Source organism: Hylobates moloch, unplaced genomic scaffold (assembly GCF_009828535.3).
Source record: "Hylobates moloch isolate HMO894 unplaced genomic scaffold, HMol_V3 SCAFFOLD_4, whole genome shotgun sequence".
NCBI lineage: Eukaryota > Metazoa > Chordata > Mammalia > Primates > Hylobatidae > Hylobates > Hylobates moloch.
In genome coordinates, this window is record NW_026652279.1 from 32,539,765 (window position 1) to 32,558,907 (window position 19,143).

Genomic DNA, 19,143 nt, shown 5'->3' on the forward strand with positions numbered 1-19,143 from the left:
TGTTTGTTGTTGTTTGTTTGTTTGTTTGTTTTGTTTTGTTTTGTTTTGAGACAGACTCTCCCTCTGTTGCCCAGCCTGGAGTGCAGTGGCGCAATCTCGACTCACTGCAACCTCCACCTCCCGGGTTCAAGCGATTCTCCTGCCTCAGCCATCTGAATAGCTGGGATTACAGGCACGCGCCACCATGCCCAGCTAATTTTTGTTGGTTTTTTTTTTGTTTTTTTTTTTTTTTGAGACGGAGTCTCGCTCTTTCACCCAGGCTGGAGTGCAGTGGCGCGATCTCGGCTCACTGCAGGCTCCACCCGCCGGGGTTCACGCCATTCTCCTGCTTCAGCCTCCCATGTAGCTGGGACTACAGGCACCCGCCACCTCGCCCGGCTAAATTTTTGTATTTTTAGTGGAGACGGGGTTTCGCCGTGTCAGCCAGGATAGTCTCGATCTCCTGACCTCGTGATCCTCCCGCCTCGGCCTCCCAAAGTGCTGGAATTACAGGCGTGAGCCACTGCGCCCAGCCAATTTTTGTATTTTTAGTACAGACGGGGCTTCACCATGTTGGTCAGGCTGGTCTCAAACTCCTGACCTCGTGATCTGCCCGCCTTGGCCTCCCAAAGTGCTGGGATTACAGGTGTGAGCCACTGTGCCCAGCCAAGGTCAGTTTTAAGACTCTCTTTTGCAGATAAGGAAGCTCAGAGAGATGACAAAACTTGTTTGCAGTTTTATGGGTCACCTGTGCCTCTATGACCCCAAAGTTGGGGTTTTTCCCATTCCCAGGACTACCTCCTCCACCTCTAGCCCCAGGGGACTCTGTGCTGCTTGGCTCTGCCCATTGCTCAATCCAGCCATCCCAGGGTCAGGGATCAGGTGGAAGCTGGCAGTTTCAATCTATCCTGTGGATAGAGTTTGAAAGCAACAAAACCCACCACGGTTAATACCAACATAGGAGCTGAGCTTTTAATGGCCCAATTTGCATTAGTCTCCAGGCAGAGCTGGGTAAAGCTAGAGCTTCTGGCTTTGCTTATATGGAGAAGGGGGAGCAGTTACTGAGGCAGCTCAATTTTGACACCTCAGAAATGTGGCCAGCTTTTTGGAGAAGACTCTCCAGAATGGAGAATGGACTAGCAACTGCTGAAGATGGGCTTGTCTGGCAAGGGAAACTGGAAACTGGGGCCCATGAACATCCCCAAGGAAGGTAGGCCCAGTAGAATTTCCCACTCTTTGTTTCTAAGCTCTTCGAGATAAGGATGACATCAGGGACTCAGCTGTTGATTAAATGTGGGCAGGTGAGCATGGCTTCTAGAGGCTCCATGCTCTAGATGCTGGGGCCCAGGTGCTAGAGCAAAAGAGCAGATAGCTTCCAGAGGCTGAGAGAAAGACCTGTCTCTCCATAGGCCACATTGGGAAGGGGGGAGGCACGGGACCTGGGACTAGTGGTGAGACCCCAGGCCCAATCTCACCCTCACTGGGAACTTGGCCTTCACTGTCCCCCTCCCCCAGTGTTGTTTTTTCAGGTCTGATGACTGCATTCTGCATTCCTGTGACTGTCCCTGCCTACAGCCCAACCCCCAGCCCTGGTCTGGCCTTGATGCCTAGCTAACTTTTAAAAACCTGCCCTAAGGTTGGGTGAAACCCCATCGTCTGAATGCCCAATCTCAGAATGTTCACTATCAGGAGGTGACAGACATAGTAATTAACTAGTTACATTAATTGATGTTATTCACAACATTAACTAGAATCTGTACAGCTTCTTGCTATTTACAAAGTGCTGAAACACACATAGACACAAACACACACACACACACACACACACACACACACACACACACACACACACCCCGCTTTTGGTCTTCTCAGTAGCTGCGTGTCGGCAGGACCAGGGATCTGGGATTTCCATTTTATAGGAGAAGAAAGTGAGGCCCAGGGAGGGAAAAACAACTGCTCCATATCACTAGCCAAGTATGAGTTGCTGCTGCTAACAGGATCCGAGAGGATAGATATGTTCTCCCTTCCCATTCATTCCTCCATTCCTTCCTGCATCCATCCAGCATTTATTAAGCACCTACTGTGTGCCCCATTCTGTGCTAGACACTTATCCCTAAGCTGGGACACTTTTCCAGAAAGCAAGAATCCTCGTGGTCCTGAAAGATGAGTTGGGAGGAGGAGGGGCACAGATGCCGCTGGCCTTGGGGAACCTGGGACTCCAGATCAGTAGGTCTTGGTGGATGTCCCTTCTCAGGCCGTCCCAGGTGAGTGAGGAGCCTCATTTTTCTCTCATTAATTATTTCTTAAAAAAAAAAAATTAAGAAGCCTATGTGACTTCATTCATTCTGCACAGGCGCTGCTCCTGGTGGGATGGCTGTGGCTGGGGGAGGGTGTGGGGGATGGGAGATGCCTACAGTCGGCCACAGAGTCCTAGGCAGGTCTTAGGCCGGGGCCACCTGGCTGGTCTCCGTCTTGGACACGGTAGCGGAGGCCTCATCATCACCCAGTGGGTTCTTGCCGCAGCAGATGGTGGTGAGCATGCAGTTCCGGAACTGGAAGGCAAGAGGCTTGAGTCAGGTCCAGGGCTGCCCACAGTGTGCTTGGAACTGGCACGTTAGTGAGGTCCACCCCAACCCTTTCCCTGCTTCTGCCCCTCACAGTTCCAGCGTTCCATCCACTCAAATCCGGCTTCCTGGAGGGAACTTGCTAAGCAGACGCTCCTCACCCCTAGAGATGCCAGGGACCGAGCACAAGGGGACTGTGTCACCCGTGACATTTCATGGTGCCCTCTGTGTGCCAAGGGTATTCTGTAAATTATCTCCTGTAATCCAAGAGTTTGGTGTTTTGCCCTTTCTACCTTTCTATGGATGAGGAAACCAAAACACAGAGAGGGAAATTGACTTGCCTAGGGCCACACAGCTAGAAAATGGCACAGCTGACTTCAGAGACTGTTTACCCCAACTGCTGAGTTCCTCTGAGAGGAACCCTTTACCCCTTTACCCCTCAGAATAAGACTTTTTAGCTCCTTATTCAGCTTTATGGAGACTGGCCCATCCCATTCCCGGCTTGGGACCTTCTGACTTTGACATTGGGCTTCCAGAACTATCTGACTGGAGTTTCTCCCACCTGAGTGAGCATCTGAGCCACCTGTGGAGGGCTTGTTGGAAATGCAGGTTCCTGGGCCCACCCTGAGATTCAGCAGGTCTGAGTGGGGCCAGGAATCTGCATTTCTCACACACTCTCCATTGAGACTGCTGACCCAAGACTGCTGCCAGTAGCCCTGATGGAGCCCCCTCCCCTGCCCTGGGATGTAGCTTGTCCTTGGCAGGCAGTGCCTGTGGCCTGGGGCACTGGGGCCCTCCCACCCACAGTAGGCACCTGCTTGTTCATCATGATATAGATGACAGGGTTGTAGATGGCGGCGCTCTTGGCAAAGAATGCTGGGATGGTCATGAAGATGGGACCGAAGTTGGAGCCCTGGTGGGTGAAGATGTAGAATGCCACGCTGGCGTAGGGCACCCAGCAGATCAGGAAAGCGATGACCATGATGATGACCATGCGGGTGACCTCCTTCTCTGCCTTCTGTGTGGTGGCCGACTCCTGCTGCTGGGCAGCGGCCTGCAGGACACGGGACCCGAGTCCAGACCATGACTCCTCCAGGGAGCAGGAGCCGCAGATGCATGCTGGGGGCTGGACCCTCAGAGCCGCGAGGCCGCCCACCCCCCGCCCGTACCTCCTTGACGGTGAAGACGAGCTGCCCATAGCAGAAAAAGATGATAATCATGGGGATGGTGAAGTGGACCACGAACATGTAGATGACGAAGGACTCGTTGTTGACCTCTGGCTTGAGTGTGTAGTAGTCGATTCCGCACGAGCACTGCAAGCCCTCGGGGATGTACCTGAGGACGGTCAGGTAGGGAGACCCCGCCTGTGAGGGACTTGGGAACGGCCAAGGCGCCTGCCGAGCGCTGGCCCTTTCTGGGGCTTCACGTTCCCTCCCGGGAAAAGGGGATCATAAACGTCTGCATGGCTGGGTGACGGGATGGAATGGATCAGATGGGGATGCAGATGCACCTTGTGCAATCAGTGTCGCTTCATTGTTTGGTGGCTGCGTTACCAGATGACACCACCCAGCCTCTCCCTGCATGCCCAGCCCCAGCATCCACCGCCCGCTGAGACTAGGGCTATGCCAGGCAGACGGCTGGTGAGGAGGAAGGGAGAGCCCTCAGGCTCTGTATTTTAGGAAGTTTGTACAAACCAAGGTCTTCCTAGCCCCAGGGTGAGAGTATTTTCCAGGCCAAAGATGGACACACAGAGTATCTAAGGGATCTTTGTGCAGCTTCTGGAAACTAGAGGCTTCCAGGGCACATCATTAGGATGTGGCAATGGTTCCTGATATTGGTGACAGTGGACTGGCCTCAGGAAACCCAGAGCATCCAGCGGCTCTGCTTCTAGAGGATAGAACTAGGCCAGATTGGAGAAGATGGGGAAAAAGTCCAGGGGGTGGGCTCAAATTCAGCAAGGGGTAAGACATGGACCCTAGCAAGACTGAGGAGGAAAGGGAAGTGAGAGTGGGAATTTTCTGGAGACAGAGGGACATGAGGCCTCTGGGGACCAGAGTCACCAGTCCCGTTGTCCAAACCACTGTCCCCACTGTGTCTCATCTCAGCTCCATTTGGAGACAATCGCTTAGAGGCTGAGTGGGACCCAGTTCCCAGGGGCCACAATATGGCCACCTGCACTAGGAAGGTGTGGCCTCCCCTGCTGCTGAGGCCCAAGGTTAGAGGGGGCTGCCCCCGGGGTACTAGACCAAAGAGGATTGGAATTTGCGCCTAGCTTAGTTGAGGATTAGGGGCACAGCCAAGGTGAAGGGTTGGGATGTCTTGGATTCTCTTTGACATGGGGCTCAGGAGATGGGACCAGCCCTTGTAGCAACATTAGAGTCTGTTTCTTCTTCTGCCCTACACCCCTACCCTGAGTGGGCATTTGGGCCAGGAGACATCCAAGATCAGTGCCTGGAACCAGACACTACTGGGTTTGAGTCCTGACTGGAGGACCCTACAAAGAGCCCCTGGATCTTCTTCCCTTCTGCTCAGTGCCATTACCTGGACCAGCCGGCGAGGGGGGGTGCGGCGCAGGCCAGCGCCATGACCCAGGTGAAGGCAACGCCCATGATGGCATGGTTCTCCCCAAAGCGGAAGTTGCTCATGGGCTTACACACCACCACGTACCGCTCGATGGCCAGGACCACCAAGGACCACAGGGCAATTTCACCTGCAAGGCAGTCAACAGGTGGTCAGCACAGACTCCACTGCCTGTCTAAGGAGGGCACACTCCCCTCTAGACAGGGAGAGGGTAGCTAGGAAGGCAACCAGGAGTGGGAGAGGGATTTGAGGAGGCCTTGGGGAAGGAGAGAGCTTGGCACTGGGAGGAGGGGGAAGGGGCAGAGGGACCACACGCTAAGGAGAGCTGGGCAAAGAAACTCCAGGGAATGGGGGAAGTTATTTGCTTAGTGCTCTGGGCCCATAAGGGACACAAATCAGATTGGGGGTCATGATTGAACTGGGAACCCAGTAGGGAGGGGTGTGTGTGTGTGTGTGTGTGTGTGTGTGTGTGTGTAGAAGAATGCATCCTAATGTGGGGCAGAGTTCCTTGTTGGGAAGGAATGCAGAGGTGGTGGAAACCCAGAATTGGCAGTCCTTCCTCCCTCTCCCTTCTCGGGAGATGAAACAACCTGGGCATCTGGGGCCCTCTCCTAGGAGCCTTGAAGCAATGCACAATGTTTTGCCCAGAGGAAGAAGAAGGAAATGATGGAATTCAGACATCTGTCCTGCTCACCACCCCATGAAGTTCCATAGGGAGAGTGGCTATATAGTTAATCAACCAAACTGGGACATTCCTAACAGTGAAAGGGACAATATTTGTAAACTGGGACTGACCCTGCAGAGAACAACCACCCATATGTGGCACACCCACCTTCTGGCCAGAACTGGGTGATCTGTGATTATTGAATGTAACAAACATCCAACAATGGCCAGAGATTCCCTGAGAATGGGACCGAGGGAGCATCCTGAACATGGGGGAGAGAGGGCAAGGCTGGCAGAGAGACGCTTGTGGCTGGCGGTAAGCTCTCCCCGTCACCCAGCTTTGCAATGGCTGCTTCTAGCGCCTCCTCCTGCATCTCAGCGGAGATATTCCTGGATCACAGCCAGGAGACCTAGGCTCTTGTTGCTGCCTGGCCACATCCCTAAATGAGTCTCTTCCCCCTCTCTTCCTCAGTTTTCCCCTCTGTTAAGTGGGATCTGTTATCCCTGCAGCACCCCATCTGTTTTCCTGTTAAATGCAAGACATTATTCTAAAGCAAAAAGGAGCTGCTTCAAAGGGGCTGCTTGCGGTTCTCAACACCAGGAGACTTGGAGCGCAGCAGGGAGGCTGGAGGGGCACCGAAGGACAGGGGCTGGGAGGGGAGGCAGAGGATGTCAGAGGGGACTGAGCCCATTGCCCAGCACAGGGAAGACCCAATGACTGGAGAATGGAAAATCCACTTCCTACCCTGAGCTTGGGCCCCCAGAGAGGAGGGGTCTGGCTTGCCCAGCTCTCTCCTCAGTGCCCAGCCTGGGTCTGACCCAGCACAGCTGCTCTGAGGGAAACAGAGGCTTGGTGTTGCAAACATGGCCCGAGATAGATGCAGGCTTCCAACTCAACTCTGCACCCGTCCCTGTGTGATGCCCCAGCAGGGCGCTTGACTTCTTTGAGCCTCAGCTCAGTTTTCTTGCTGTGAAATTAGACAAGCGCATATTGCTTCAAATAAGATCAAGGCAGTGTTCAGTGCCAGCCCTGCACAAACAGCAGCCCGGCTATCACCATGAATGGTGTTTGTTGACTGAATATATGAGGGCTTTGGATAACACTGACAGGAGAGGAGAAGGGAGAAGGCCTCTCAGCCACCAACGCCAAGCCCAGGACTCTCCTAGACCCCTCCATGCTCCTAGGCTCCTGCACACCCCACCCGCACCCGGCTCATACCGCCCAGGGTGGCAAAGAAGCCCTCCAAATTGCATCCTGTAGGCCCGAAGACAAAGTATCCATGCAGAGAGGTGTAGAGGGTGCTGGTGAAGCCACCTAGGACCATGAAGAGGTCAGCCACAGCTAGGTTGAGCAGGATGTAGTTGAGAGGCGTGCGCAGCTTCTTGTGCTGGACGGTGACGTAGAGCGTGAGGAAGTTGATGGGGAAGCCCAGCACAATCAGCAGGAACATGTAGGCGGCCAGCATGGAGAACTGCCATGGCTCGGCCAGGTAGTACTGCGGATACTCGAAGGGGCTGCGTACCACTCCCGTCGCATTGGAGAAGGGCACGTAGAAGTTAGGGCCTTCTGTGCCATTCATGGCTGTGGCCCTTGTGACTGCCCCACGGCTGCTGCCACCCAAGAATGCTGCGAAGGCCTGAGCTCAGCCACTCAGGGCTCCAGCTGGATGACTCTGGGCTCTGACCCCCCCTAGACCCTTATAAAGTGACCTCCCCCTCCTAAGCTCCTGGCTGAATCAGCATCTGGGAGATTGGGGGTGTTCATAATCATATTAATCCCCGCCACAGAAACTGAGGGCCTAATTGGCTTCCAAGAGGGGCCAAGGTGACACCAGGAGGAAGCCTGAGGTCAGGGAGGAGAGGTACTCAGGACCCAGGGAAAGGGAGGAGAAGGCCCCTAACTTCTACATGACTTTGTCTGTCCCAAGGTCCCACCTCAGTTTGGTGGCCTTGGTTTGAAATAGGGACCATGGGCCTCTGTGCCATGTCCTCTGGACAGCTAGAGACTTTCTGGTTTATTCTCCCAGTCTCTCATCTCATCACACAGCCCCTTACCTGTTCGTTCCCCCACAAGTTACCTCTGGGGTCATCCAGTCCCCACACTCCTCTGACAGGAGGAGTTCCATGAGGGTAGGGGCTGCATCCTGCAGCTTCCGTTTCAGGTGCCAGAGACATGGCCTGGGGCCCAGGAGCCCAATCATTGTTGCATGGAATTGGAATTCACTCTCTTGTTCGTTCATTAAACATTTATTTGCGAGCCCCTGGGAATACAAAGATGGAAAGAAACAACCCTGCCCAGAGGAGCTCAGGGGCTGAGGAGGACTCAAATGTGGGAAGAAGCAGATTCTGCCCAGGGTGTCTGTGAGGTTGTGAAGACAGGGCCTGGCTGCCTAGGGGATGCAGTCTGGGAGGCCATGTTTGGGCCTTTGAGAGAAGGAGCAGTTTGCCAGGTGGCTAGGTGGGGAAGACCTGGGCTGGCAGCAGTTGTAATTGGTCTTGAACGCCAGGCCAGGGAACCTGGCTTTATCCAGAGGGAAGTGGGCAGTGGCTTGGGCAGATCACTGGGGTAGAAAGGTGACTCAAATGCCCCCAAAGATGGAGTGGAGGGAGGGAGGATGGAGGGGGCTACCAGAGCAGGGGAGGGAGAGAGCCCTTCAGGGGGCTCCAGTCTGAAGGGGAGCCTGGCCCTGGAAGCAGCAGACAGGGCACTGTTGGGGGAGGTCTAGTCAGCCACGTGGGCCTCGAATGCCATGTGCCAGGTGGCCCTACGAGGGCTGATTCCAGAATAGCAGGATGTACTGTGAGAAAGAAAGTAGTCAGAGCCATGGGGGCAGATGGCTGGGGACAAATGGAGGCCAACGCTGGCAGGTCCCCCTCTCCCCGCTGTCCAAGGAACATGATGACACCTCCCAGGAATGAAGTGGGGTGTCTGGGGCAGCCTGTGCAAGTGCTGAGAGTGCCCGACATGCGGCCGCTCAGTGATCACTGTCCAGCCAACATGTGTATTGAGCACCTACTGTGGCCCAGACAAGGTGCTTGGTCCTGGGGGACACACAGGTTACATGAAAGAGCAAGCTCCTGCTCACAAGAAGCCAGTGTGAGCTGGTGAGGGGGCACAAGGATGACAAACAGAGGAGCGAATAACAGTAGGGACCGTTCAGTCGCAGCCACTCCCAACACAGGAGTCTTCTCTGAGAAGCTGGAGCTTGAGCCGAGAAGGGAACAACAGGAGGAAGCTTCAGGGGAAGGACATCCAGGAGGAAGGACCCCTGAGAGTACAGAGCCCTGATGCCAGGGAAATATCCCGTAATCTCTCACCCAGTCTCTCTTCCCACCCAGGATTCCCAGATCGGTCTGCTCAGAAGAGTGCCCCCTTCCCTGCAGCCCACCTGGGCTCCAGTCCCCTGCCTGGCCTGGGTGTTGTTGGGTCTAACAGGGTTTGGTACACATGGCAGGGCTAAGGCAGGGCGGGTGGGATGGGGCCTCTCGTAGTTTAAGGTGCTTGGCCTGGTGATTATGCCCAACGCTAATGAGGTTAAGGTGAGGGTTTGATTCTGACATGGACCCTCATGGCCAGGAGGGTGTCCTGGATACCTTGGGTCAGGACTGACCCACAACCATCCCCTCCCTAGCCGGGCTGAGCCCCCATGCCACACAGCTTAGCAGTACCTCAGCACCTTGCTTTTTGCATAGTGCTTCTGACAGCATGGAAGCTTTTTATTTGTGTTTTGTGCCCGTCTCCCTGCCCGTAACGTGAGTCCACAAGGATGGGCCTGGGTCTGTCTTGCTCACAACAGGGTTCTCAGAGACCAGCATGGTGCTTGGCCTGTAGTAGAAAGAGGTGGGATGATGTCTGTTTTGTTCATTGATGTATCTCCAGGGCCTGGCACCTAGAAGGTGCTCCTGAATATCTGTTGAATGAACGAGTGAGTGGGGGAATGGACCTAGATGATCTCAGTACTTCCCCTCTCTGTCTCAGGTTCCTCCTTTGTGAGTTTCACAATTGCAACCTCATGGAGCCCTGGTGATGGGGAACTAACAGCCATCACTGAGGTGACAGTGCTCTTTATTCTGTAAAGCTTGACAAAGAAAAAAAATTTTTGAGACAAGGTCTCTGTTGCCCAGGCTGGAGTGCAGTGTCACAATCATAGCTCACTGCAGCCTCTGCCTCCTGGGCTCAAGTGATCCTCTCACCTCAGCCTCCTGGGATCACAAGTGCACACCACTAATTTTTGTATTTTTTGTAGGGGTGGAGTCTCGCTATGTTGCCCAGGCTGGTTCTGAACTCCTGGCTCAAGCGATCCACCCTCCTTGACCTCCCAAAGTGCCAGGATTACAGGCGTGAACCACCATGTCCAGCCCAAGAAATTTTTTTAAACAAAAAATGCTCTTTGTTCAGGGCAACAGGCTCATAGTGAGCTGGAAGGGTCATTCAAAGTCACCTACTCTGACCATCTCTGCTATATCCATTTTGCAGATGAAAAGACTGAGGCCTAGCTCTACAGAGTTGCTCAGGTCCCGTTACAAATCAGTGACAGCCTGGGCTATAACCCACACAGTCAACTGGGCTTCATGGGGTATCAGCTTCCCAAATCTGGCTATGCCTCCCTCCCCTCATCAAAGACAGTTCTCAGGAAAGACCAGCCAGCCATTCACACCATGGTATAAATGACTAAAGAAAGGTTTAAGCCAGGGGCGGTGGCTCACGCTTGTAATCCCAGCACTTTGGGAGGCCGAGGCAGGCGGATCACGAGGTCAGGAGATCGAGACCACGGTGAAACCCCGTCTCTACTAAAAATACAAAAAATTAGCCAGGCGTGGTGGCGGGCGCCTGTAGTCCCAGCTACTCGGAGAGGCTGAGGCAGGAGAATGGCGTGAACCCGGGAGGCGGAGCTTGCAGTGAGCCGAGATTGCGCCACTGCACTCCAGCCTGGGCGACAGAGCGAGACTCCGTCTCAAAAAAAAAAAAAAAAAAGAAAGGTTTAGCTGGGGTAATGGAAAGGCCCTAGGCTGAGTCACACAGGCCCGGCGTGGGGCAGTGGAAACCTCGAGGAGAGGAGGCTGGATTCTAGCTGGTCTGAGTCACCATGGTAGTCCTGCTTCCTTCCCCTCTCTGGGCCTCAGTTTGCTGAGACGAGGACGCCTCGGTGTAGGGTAGGGGCCCACCCACCTATACGGCAAACCTCACCTGCTTTCCCCATGAGGGCCTGGTTCGTGGATCTTTAGACCCTACAGCCTTGGTTTCACTGTTCTCCCTCATTGGGCAAGGCTCTTTTCCACCCACCCTTACATCTGGACTGAGGCTACACAGCCTGGGTGCAGCCAGCTCCCCCGCCCTCCGAGAGTGTGCTTCGGTTCTCTGCTCTGTAAAATGGGAATGATAATAGTGCCTACCTAACAGGATTATTGGGAGTGCTTGTAAGTGATCAATATATTTGTTGCTGACAGTATTAATCTCTTCCTGAGTCTCCTTCAGGTCTCCGCTCACACTCATGTCCTTGGAGAGACCACCCCTGACCATCCTACACACCAGGCACCCTCACCAGGTTTAGTCGTTTTGAGACAGGGTCTCACTCTGTCGCCCAAGCTGGAGCGCAGTGGTGCGATCTTGGCTCACTGCAACCTCCTCTTCCCTGGTTCAAGCAATTCTCCTGCCTTAGCCTCCCAAGTAAACAGGACTACAGGCATGTGCTGCCACACCTGGCTAATTTTTATATTTTTAGTAGAGACGAGATTTTGCCATGTTAGCCAGGCTGGTCTCTAACTCCTGATCTCAAGTGATCCATCCGCCTCGGCCTCCCAAAATGCTGGGGTTACAGGCGTGAGCCACTACACCTGGCCTATTGTTTTTTGAGACAGGGTATCACTTTGTCACTTAGGTTGGAGTGCAGTGGCATGATCATGGCTCACTGCAGCCTCAACCTCCTGGGCTCAAGCGGTTCACCACCTCAACCCCTGGGTAGCTGGGACCATTGGTGTGTGCCACCATGCCTGGCTAATTTATTTTCATTTTTGTAGAGTTGGGCTCTCCCTATATTGTCCAAGCTGTTCTCTAACTCCCAGGCTCAAGTGATCCTCCTGCCTTGGGAGCCACTTGGGAGGCTGTAATCTCAGCCTCCCAAAGTGCTGAGATTACAGGTGTGAGCAACCACACCCAGCCATGTTCAGTTTTTACACAGCCATTACGGTAAACGATTATGTCATTTGTCTTCTTAAAATAATTTTTAAATGTTTTTTAGAGATGAGTCTTGCTCTGTTGCCCAGGCTGGAGTGCAGTGGCGCAATCATAGCTTACTGCAGCCTTGAATTCCTGTCCTAGGCTCAAGTGATCCTCCTACCTCAGCATCCCGAGTAACTGGGTCTACAGGCATGCCACCACACCTGGCCTCATTTGTCTTCTTCTTGAGTGACTTCCCATCTCTTTCTAGAATGCAGGACCAGCCTGGCCTGTTCATCGCTGCCTCTGAGCTCACAACCCATAGGAGGTGTTCAATAAATATTTGTTAAATGAATGAACAACTCCTCCTGCCCCCTGTGAAGAGGGTCTAACTCCTCACTGACCACTGAGGAATCTGGGGTACGCAGGGTCAAAGTTCCTCTGCAGAGCTGGGATTTGAACACAGGCCTGGCCAGCACCCACACCTTGTGTCGGGCAGTCCAGAGAAACCCATGGTGTGGGTGTTGGTCAAGCTGGCGTGCGGGGGGCTTTCTAAGCCAAGATGGCTGGACGCAGCCATCTTGGGGCACCCGAGTCCCAGCCCTTGGGAGCCCGAGTAGGGGCTTTGCCTTTGCCTCAGAGGATTAGGGGCTTAGCTTGCAGGGCACAAATCGCTCTTCAGCCTCCACAAGAGAGGAGCTGCTGTGAGAGGAGCTGCTAGGTCAGCATCCTTCTCCTCCTCCTCCTCCTCCTCTTCCTTGGTTTTCTTTCTCTTGGTCCCCCACATGGCTCAGCCCCACCTGGCTGCATCACCAAGGCTACGTGAGGCTTTCAGCAGCACTGAGAGCGTCGAGGGGGAATAAGGGAGGGAGAAAGACCAGCTCTCATTTCCTCCTTCCTCTTTCTCTTTTCTACCCTAGCATTTGCCAAACTCCTTATATGCGCCAGGCCCTGGGCCAGGCCCTGGGGACGCTGAGGTGGATCCCACATGGTTCCTGCTTTCAAGGGGCTCCCAGTCTCAGGGGGTACTGATGGGAAACTAAGTGTGAGAGATAAGAGTTTTCTCCCAGTCCCAGTGCTATGGGAGCCCAGAGGAGCAAAAGGTGGACCAGGAGGGTCAAAAGAGCCTCAAAAGAGTCTCCCAAGCAGGGCAGGCAGGGAGGGCCAGCTGGGCGTGGAGGTGCTGGGCCCTCCAGGGTGGCATGGTGGGGATAGAGGGCAGGCCTAGGGGTCTGGGTGTTGGCTGAATTGCATGGGCATCTGCTGCGGGTGGCAAGCAGGGAGGGCCATGACAAGGTCTCCATACCAGGCCAGTGTTCTGAATCTGTGGGGGGAGAATCAGGGAGGCCCCGGGTAAGCACCCTGCCCAGTGGTGGCCTCTGCCGTGGCCACACAGACTCCAAGCCAGGGAAGAGACACAGAGCGACCTTGGAGGAGGGGCCTCTGCCCACCTGTGCGACAGCCACCAGGGGCTCCTGGCTTCACAGCCTTGCTGGGGAGAGACAGGAAATCAAGGCCCGGGGACCTCCAGCTGCCTGAGGTGCGTCTACAGTCAGGTCCACCTGAGGCTGCTCAGTCTACCTCTCCCTTACTTCCTCCTTCCAAGAACATGGGCACAATGTTGAGCACTTGGAGATGAGAGATCGGGGCCAGTCCCAGCCAGATGGGGTCTCCCTATATTGTCTGAGCTGGTCTCTAACTCCTGGCTCAAGTGATCCTCCTGCCTTGACCCCCTAAAGTGCTGAGATTACAGGTGTGAACAACCACACCCAGCCATATTCAGTTTTTACACAGCCATTACGATAAACGATTATCTCATTTGTCTTCTTAAAACAATTTTTAAATGTTGTTTAGAGATGAATGTTGCTCTGTTGCCCAGGCTGGAGTGCAGTGGTGCAATCATAGCTTACTGCAGCCTTGAATTCCCGTCCTTGGCTCAATTGATCCTTCCACCTCAGCCTCCTGAGTAGTTGGGACTACAGACTACAGGCCAGAATCACTGCCCCGCTGCGCAGCCTCCAGCAGCCGCTCCTCTCTGGCCTCAGTGTCCTCTTAGTTCAATGGGCATCACCAGGTCCCTGTGGTGCCTTCCTTGCCACAGGCACTTGAGGGGTCAAGAGGATCATCATCCAGTGCTGTTCACAGACGCAGACTGAGGCTGGAACTTCGGAGTCAGAGCTGGAGGGGGCCCTTTTGTGCAGATGAGGAAACAGGCTTGGAGAAAAGACTGGACTTGGTTCAGACCCAGATCAGGCTGAGAGAGAAAAGCAGCCAGACATAGGGCTTATGCACAAAGGTTGCACCCAGGTGCAACCAAATATGCCTTGGCTTAATGCATATTTGCTGAATGAAAAATAACATGACTGAGGCTCAGTGTCATCACCTGCGTAATAGGCAGCCTTGGATGATGCACGGAAAGTGCATCTGAATGAATAGGGATCCTACTCAGGCCTCTAGAGCTGAGCTTCCCGGGGCAGCAGAGCCCGGTACAGCACACTTATTTTTGTGTTCTTCGGCTGAGGGGATGCATGCTAGAGTCTCGGCTGGAACCCTCCCCTGCCTCCAGCCAGGGACCATCTGATCTGTCACTGTGATTGACTGCTGGGTAGCTGGAGCTGTTTTCTCCCTCTCCCCTCTTTTTCCCAGCCATATGCAAATGATTTCAGTTCAAGTCATGCGCTAATGGAAATCCTAACACATTAATAAATGCTTAGTGAGGGAGCGCATGCATGATGGTAAGTAATTAGACACTCGACGGAGGAGTTCTGTTGGCACAACTGTCTGGCTCCCTTTCTTTATTTTCCTCCATCATCTCCAGAGAAATGCGGAGGGAGGCAGGGAGGAGGGGTGGTCTAGGGTGGGGCAGGGGCTCTGGGATGGGGCTCTAGCTCCAACACTTCCCACTGGGGGCCTCTGCAGCCACTCTCCTCGGGGCCTCAGTATCTGCGTCCCTCCAATGGGCACATTTGCCCTGCCCTGACCCCTGCACAGGCGGGTTGTAAGGAATCAATACTGCAGCAAGAGGGGAGGGTGGGTTTCAGCATGGCATGACAGCCCATAGCCTCTCTCCTGCCTGTGCCTGGCTGCTCCTGGGCTTTTCATGAAGTGCTGCATTGCCACCTCTGCCAGGTGGAGTGGGGGTGAAAGGGGCAGGGCCTTGGGGCTGGACAAATCATGGGCCGCCCCTCCCAGGGCTGGAGGCAGCCCCTGGGCCCTGGCAACCCCCTTCCCAGCCCCACTGGAAATCATAACCCTTCCTTCACAGGGCTGCTGAGAGGCTTGAGACAGCATGGAATGTGGCTGGTGCCAAAAACATCCCCAATACATGTGAGTTCTCCTTAGCTTGTGTGTGCTGTTCCTTCCACACCCTCAAGCTGTTGGACTGGACACCAGTGATGCCTGAGGGAATGGACCTTGGAAGTCTGGAATCTCAAACGGAAGCCCCCTGCTTAAGGAGCTGTTCCAAAGGGAAGAGTCTCCACTGGGCTGGGGCTGCTCTGTGGGGCTGGGGAAGGTGGACCGAAGAGGGCGGCTCCAGGGCCTGGACAGGAGCCTTGACTGGGCTACCAAACAGGAGCCTTTTTTTAAACTCCTACCATCTTCTTTGGACCCAGGTATTTTCTCTTGTCAAGATGGATCCCCATTAAATCAAAATAAATAAACAAAAAAACTCCCTGCTCCCCTACCCCTTTCAATATTGCCATTTTGATTAAATGTTAAGAGCACACAAATGTAATGTTCCTTTCAAATTAGAAACAGGTGCACTTTTGCATACGGAAATTAAGTTGCAGACAATAATAAGATTTGCTAAAATGTAGACACTGATGAAAATAAGGAGCCCTTTTGTCATTATTGAGGCAATCTGTTGGCAAAATGTACATGCTAACGGTCTGACAGATCGGCGGACTCCAGCAGGCTGCCACGAACAACTCGGAGCCGTTATGAAAGTAACAGATTTTTTTCCTTAGAAAATATATGTACATTCTCTTCCTCATCTCCTGGTGCTATTTACAAGGCATGAAATGCCATAAATAGGAATTCCGTGGTTACACAAGGCCCCCCCACAAAACACAAACTTCATCTGGGCAAGAAACACATTCTGAGTTTAACTCTTTATTCTCCTTCACAGCCCAGCCGACCCCAAGGCAGGCAGAGGGTGTAGGCCGTCCCCAGGATGCTGGTCATGGGCCAGGGTCGTCCTTGCACCTGCGGCAGTAGGGGCAGCAGCCATGCTGAAGCACCAGCAACTCATAGTCCTCAGAATGGAACATCTGAGGGAAGACAGCCGTAAGCCCAGGCTGAAGCCCTGGTGCTCGTCAGCCCTACGCCTGGGGCCAGGACGCACTGCCTCTCAAGGGGAGGGGGCTTGGCAGTGGTCAGGGCTGGACACAGACCTGCAGCACCTTTGTCTGTGGGCTGGAAGGGGAGATGGGAGGGGGCTGTGGGGCTCCTTGTTTTCTGAGTGAAGGTCAAAGGCACATCACACTTGCTGGCCCTCCTGGATTTGGGGAGGATGTGGACAGCGCAGGGTCTAGTGAAGTCCACTTTAGATGCACATGGAATGCAAGTAGGGGGAGAGGACAGCCAAGCCTCTGTCCCAACTTGGAGCCATGGAGGTGCCCCTCCTCCCAGGGGCCAGGCCTCCCAGAGGGACATTTGGGCAAGGGAAAAGTGGCCGAGAGAAGCACACATGAGCTACCAGGGTGGCCACCTACCTGGAAGCAGGAGGGGCACATGGTAATGGAGGCGTCAGGCAGCAGTGAGCGGAAGTATTGCCACCTCAGGGGCGGGGGCCAGCGCTTGATGAGGACATCCCGGCGGCTCATGGAGCGCAGCACCAGCCGGCTCACCACCACTGGCACGAACTCTGAGCCACCTTGCTGCAGGGTGGGCGGGAAGGAGGCATAGTGTCCTCACTCAGTCACAGTGACACATCTGTGTGGATTATGATCCTGGAATCTTTGGCAGTGGCAAGAGAGGACCTGCTTCCTAAACCCAGGTGACCCCAACAGTGGCAAGCTCCTCCCACCAGAGCTGAAGCTGCCTCCCTGTCCACAGACCTGTGCCCTTGGCCAGGGTCCCTTGGGGGCAGCCATGGCTCCCACACTCCACAGGAGGGGGTCCTGCCCTTCCCTCGTGCCACGACATCTGGAAGTTCTGGCCAATCTTCCTGCACCACTGTGCTAGCTGAGGGTCCCCATGTGCACAGGACAAGGGATGGAGGCTGCTCTCCTGCAGGTCACCCAGATAGGCACCCTCACCTCAAAGCTCAGCTTAGCTGTGAACGGGTCCTCATCTCCCATGGAGTCCTTGGTCTCCACTAGCCGCAGAATCTGGGAGCCTGGTGGGATCTGGTCAAGGATGGAATCAGAAGCAGAGATGGAGACAGACCCTAGCCTCCACCCTACACCTGTGTGAAGACTCAAGGGCAGCCAGGCCAGTGGAACAGTTTTCCAGGTGGAGGAACAGAGGGGGCTCAGGCCAAGGAGGCAGAGGGAAGGGACTCTGCTGGCCCTGCTGCCCTCACCCATTCCCCTTGCAGGCCACACACGCCATAGCTCCTAGGGCCAGTGGGAAGCACATGTGGGCCCTGTGAGCCGCTGCGGGTAGGCACGGAGGGGATGGGCCCAGGGATCCTGGAGAAACATTCAGTGGCTGCTGGGGGTCTGTGGGCACTTGTGATGGAGCAGAGAGGGGCGAGAACCCCTACTGAGCCCAGGGCGGGTCAGACTCACCTGGAGGTCCCCGGAAACCGCCCCTCTCCTACAGTGGTGGGGCTGGTAACAGAGGCCAGCAGGGGTCCCGCAGGGAGGCCCAGGACATGGGGACTGCTAGTATCAAGTTGGAGTGGGCACAGCACCCACCTGCCAGCACCATAGCACACATCATCTGTGGCACCTGAGGGAGCCTGGGTGGCAGAGATGGGTCCATCTTTCCTTCAGCAAGCAGCTCTCTGAGCTTCCCTCCTCCCAGTGTGGCCCCTGTGGGTGGCAGCACCTGGGAGCTGCAAGAAAGGCAGGCTCACAGCCCCCAGGCCTGCAGACTCAGTCAGTGCAAGGAAGCGAGGCCCCAGGCCATGTGTGTGCTGTTCCCTGCCAGAAGCCCCTCCCATGTCCAGCCTGCAAGTGTGGCCTGGCCTGGACAAGTGCCCTGGTGCATCCTCCTAGCCAAAGGGGCAGGCTGAGCTGTGCCCCGGGGCTTTCATTGCCACGGCTGAGAGGAAAGCTGGCTGTTTCTGGGGGCTATGAGGCTGAGGGGATGTGGGGCTGGTACTGTTCCTGATATCTCTGTTATGGGGGCACCGCGGTGCTGCCAAAGAATGAAGTTGCCCAGAAGACAGTGCGGCCAAGAGAGGCAGAGCCAGCCTGTGACCAACCAGACTAAGCGCTGGGCCAGGGAGCTTCCTCTCCTGCTTGGGGCTTCCTTGCACACCCTTCGCTTGTTCAGCCTGTCAGTTTTGGATTCTGTCACTTGCATGCAAAAGTGACCTGAGTGGAAGAGCTGGGGGGCCAACACCGACATCATGTCCCATGTTGGCTATGTAGGAGCCATGCACAGACAGAGGCATAGCCAGTGCCTTTTAGTGGGCAGGGGAGGGTGGGAGACCCACACAGGAAGACCAAGGTGCCACTTGCCACTTCTGGGTCCTCAGGCCCTGGCCAGCTCTCTGCCCATCTCTGATCCCTGTCCCTGTCCCATGTGGGCCTGTCCAATCTCTCTGGGGACACAGGGCCAGGCTCAGCATGGCCTGCCATCCCCTGGGACTGGGCCCTCCTACTTCCCACCTGTCCCCAGACCCCTCACACAGCCGCACACACAGGCTCTGGCCAAGGGCATGGATACTGTTTGCAATCTCTTGCTGTCTGTCATCCCGCTTGGGTCTCAGCACCTCCAGGTCGATGAGAGAGATGGCTTCTTCATCAGTGATCCCTTCCTCCAGGTAGAACTCAACCAGGTGTAGCACATCTGGAGGGCATGGAGAAAGGGCTGAGGGGGCTGCGGGCCTTGCAAGGGACTTGCCGCCAGGCAGGTGGGGTGTCCACAGAGTTGCTTCTCAACCCACTGGCAGCTTCACCAAAAGCAAGAAGAGGCAGCAGGGGCAGTCTGTGTGTGTGTGCAGGGGCAGTCTCTGTGTGTGTGTGCAGGGGCAGTCTCTGTGTGTGTGTGTGCAGGGGCAGTCTGTGTGTGTGTGTGTGTGTG

At 55.0% G+C, this 19,143-nt stretch overlaps 2 protein-coding genes across 2 annotated transcripts in view; both read right to left on the reverse strand.

The window, feature by feature from the left end:
- Nucleotides 1-2,420: 2,420 nt before the first annotated feature.
- On the reverse strand, nucleotides 2,421-7,366 carry RHO (rhodopsin). The gene is made up of 5 exons (XM_032149832.2): nucleotides 7,006-7,366; nucleotides 5,085-5,253; nucleotides 3,713-3,878; nucleotides 3,358-3,597; nucleotides 2,421-2,531 (listed from the first exon to the last, which is right to left on the reverse strand). Exons 1-5 carry the CDS (start codon nucleotides 7,364-7,366, stop codon nucleotides 2,421-2,423), a joined length of 1,047 nt encoding a protein of 348 aa, XP_032005723.1.
- Nucleotides 7,367-15,938: 8,572 nt separating this feature from the next.
- Nucleotides 15,939-19,143, reverse strand: part of IFT122 (intraflagellar transport 122) — an 83,775-nt gene continuing 80,570 nt past the window's right edge. The window contains exons 26-29 of the mRNA XM_032149834.2: nucleotides 18,787-18,958; nucleotides 17,205-17,284; nucleotides 16,659-16,823; nucleotides 15,939-16,214 (exon numbers count right to left, since the gene is read on the reverse strand). Coding sequence (XP_032005725.2) covers nucleotides 16,125-16,214; nucleotides 16,659-16,823; nucleotides 17,205-17,284; nucleotides 18,787-18,958 — 507 coding nt within the window. The 3' untranslated portion in view covers nucleotides 15,939-16,124. The remainder of the gene's footprint in view (nucleotides 16,215-16,658; nucleotides 16,824-17,204; nucleotides 17,285-18,786; nucleotides 18,959-19,143) is intronic.

Bases quoted from the DNA above. Each gene is read 5' to 3' on its own strand.
- RHO (XM_032149832.2), bottom strand. From the start codon at position 7,366: ATGAATGGCACAGAAGGCCCTAACTTCTACGTGCCCTTCTCCAATGCG. The intron at 5,254-7,005 runs GTATGAGCCGGG...ACTGCCTTGCAG, and splicing joins CTTCTTTGCCACCCTGGGCG to GTGAAATTGCCCTGTGGTCC. The intron at 2,532-3,357 runs GTGCCTACTGTG...CTTGCCTTCCAG, and splicing joins ATATCATGATGAACAAGCAG to TTCCGGAACTGCATGCTCAC.